Genomic DNA, 1,954 nt, shown 5'->3' on the forward strand with positions numbered 1-1,954 from the left:
ATATATATATAGTAGTTGTCAAGATCGTCCGAAAGGGAATTTATATGTAAATGATGATTCTTGTTTTCATATATCGTTTATACATCGCCGTCCCATGGCTGTGCAACGTACTTGAACGAGTTTCTATCCCCAATAAGTAGTTTTAAATGCGTGTCTATATTTGTGTGTACTACAATTAGGGCCCCATGGGTTATAAAAGCGTTTCCAAAACCGTTTTTGATCATAGCCCTCTAAAATATACAAAAATTTGTATGATTCAGAAGAAGGCTATGAAAAATTGAAACGATTTTATTCTAAAATTATATTTCATAGGTCTATTTTCATATCGGTCAAAAAAAAATTGAAATATTGGGTGAGATATTAAAATACCCAATATCAGAACTCAAATACAGAACGTTAGTTTTTAGGGTGGGCTATGCCGCTGACTATTCGACTCCTTTATTATTAGTTAATAATATCAAATACCCCATGGAGCTCTCATATTTATGAATATGATTATGAGGTCGCAGGCGAGAGCCTCAGAGTAGTGGTCGCAGGCGAGAGTCTCAGTCTTAGTTGTCGCAGGCGAGAATCGCAGTAGTAGTGGTCGCAGTCTTAACAATTCTCCATATTTATGAGTTCCCAAATCCTGTTGTCTGATGCGTCCCTGAATCGCTGAGCCCGCCAGAGTACATAATCATCAGTTATTGTCCATAATTAGATTATTACTCTCAGCTTTTTTTTTTCACGAGAAAGCTGGATGACAACGCTAAATATGTAAATAGTCCCTTTTTGTTTTTTCTTAAAAAACAAACAATTGAAATTCAGACAAGGAAAGCATATTTCGAGGGTCTCAGGCTCTCAGAATCAGCCCTCAGGCCCTCAGCCCTCAGGGGCAGGGCGGCTCAGGCTTCAGGAGTTCAGTCTCATTTGAAAAAAAAAATTATTGTTTTTTTAAATACCGATGGATTTTAAAAATAAGGCTTTGGAAAAATCCTTGACGTTAGCAACCGTATCGAGGGAATACAAAAGCTGAATCGACCCCATTTCACTACATATTTACCCTGTTCCCACTTCCCACCAGCCTACCAGGCCATAACCGTTTCCCGTTTGTTATGCAACTTTATCAGAGTTCTCACAACGCACTTATTGTGGGAGTAAAAATGACACGTACAAGAGCAAGCCTGTCGTTATTTAGCAAGCACTTTATTTCAGTAGTGGATTATAAATGAATTTTAAAATTGAGAAACCATGATGCACAGGTGATATATATGCCGGTCTGGTATAATTAGTTGATAGATTAGTAGTTTACACCAATCTAGAAGTATGATGGGGGGGGCCAAGAGGGTCAGAGTGGCTCGCTCACGCTGGTATATCTACCCTATATTATGTATGCTACTGATTTCGTTTCTGAGCATCTACACCGCTTCTGACATGCCTGATGCTTCTTATCGACAACTGAGTACGGCGTACCAAAGAAAAGCATCTAACTTGAATAGCAATCTCGATGAATCTCAAAGTTATGCTGATGGTTTGAAGCGAGACGATCCAAGTCGTAATCCAGCGTTATCTGTTGAGAAACCGGAGAATGCCGGCCCCGCGCCGGCCAAACCAATACAGATTAGTACGGATGCTGATAGCATAGAAAAAAAGAATTTGCAGAAGAATCTGCCAGCACCGCCCCTCGCACCTATGAATATCGATATCAATGCGGAGGATTTTCCAGCGACAAAGGTATTAAACCCTTTGCCATCGATTTCTGGTAGTCATCGTTTACCCGGAATATTTCTGTATTCCAAGTGATTATCAGACAATTATATCTCAGCAATTTTGCGGATCTGACTGCGGATCTGATTGGTTGAACCTTATACCATCAAATAAGCATACTACACAGAAATTATATGTATACATATATATATATATATATATATATATATATGTGTGTGTGTGTGTTATGTGTATGTGTATGTATGTA

General features: G+C 38.8%; 1 protein-coding gene across 1 annotated transcript; it reads left to right on the forward strand.

Annotated features, from left to right (window-relative positions):
* Nucleotides 1-1,413: 1,413 nt before the first annotated feature.
* Nucleotides 1,414-1,713, forward strand: SARC_14337 (hypothetical protein; the record flags this gene model as incomplete). The annotated part of the gene is made up of 1 exon (XM_014291532.1): nucleotides 1,414-1,713. A coding segment is annotated over one exon (300 nt), but the record flags the coding sequence as incomplete, so codon positions are not given.
* Nucleotides 1,714-1,954: the final 241 nt, after the last annotated feature.

This window comes from Sphaeroforma arctica (assembly GCF_001186125.1).
Source record: "Sphaeroforma arctica JP610 unplaced genomic scaffold supercont1.4479, whole genome shotgun sequence".
Classification (NCBI taxonomy): Eukaryota; class Ichthyosporea; order Ichthyophonida; genus Sphaeroforma; species Sphaeroforma arctica.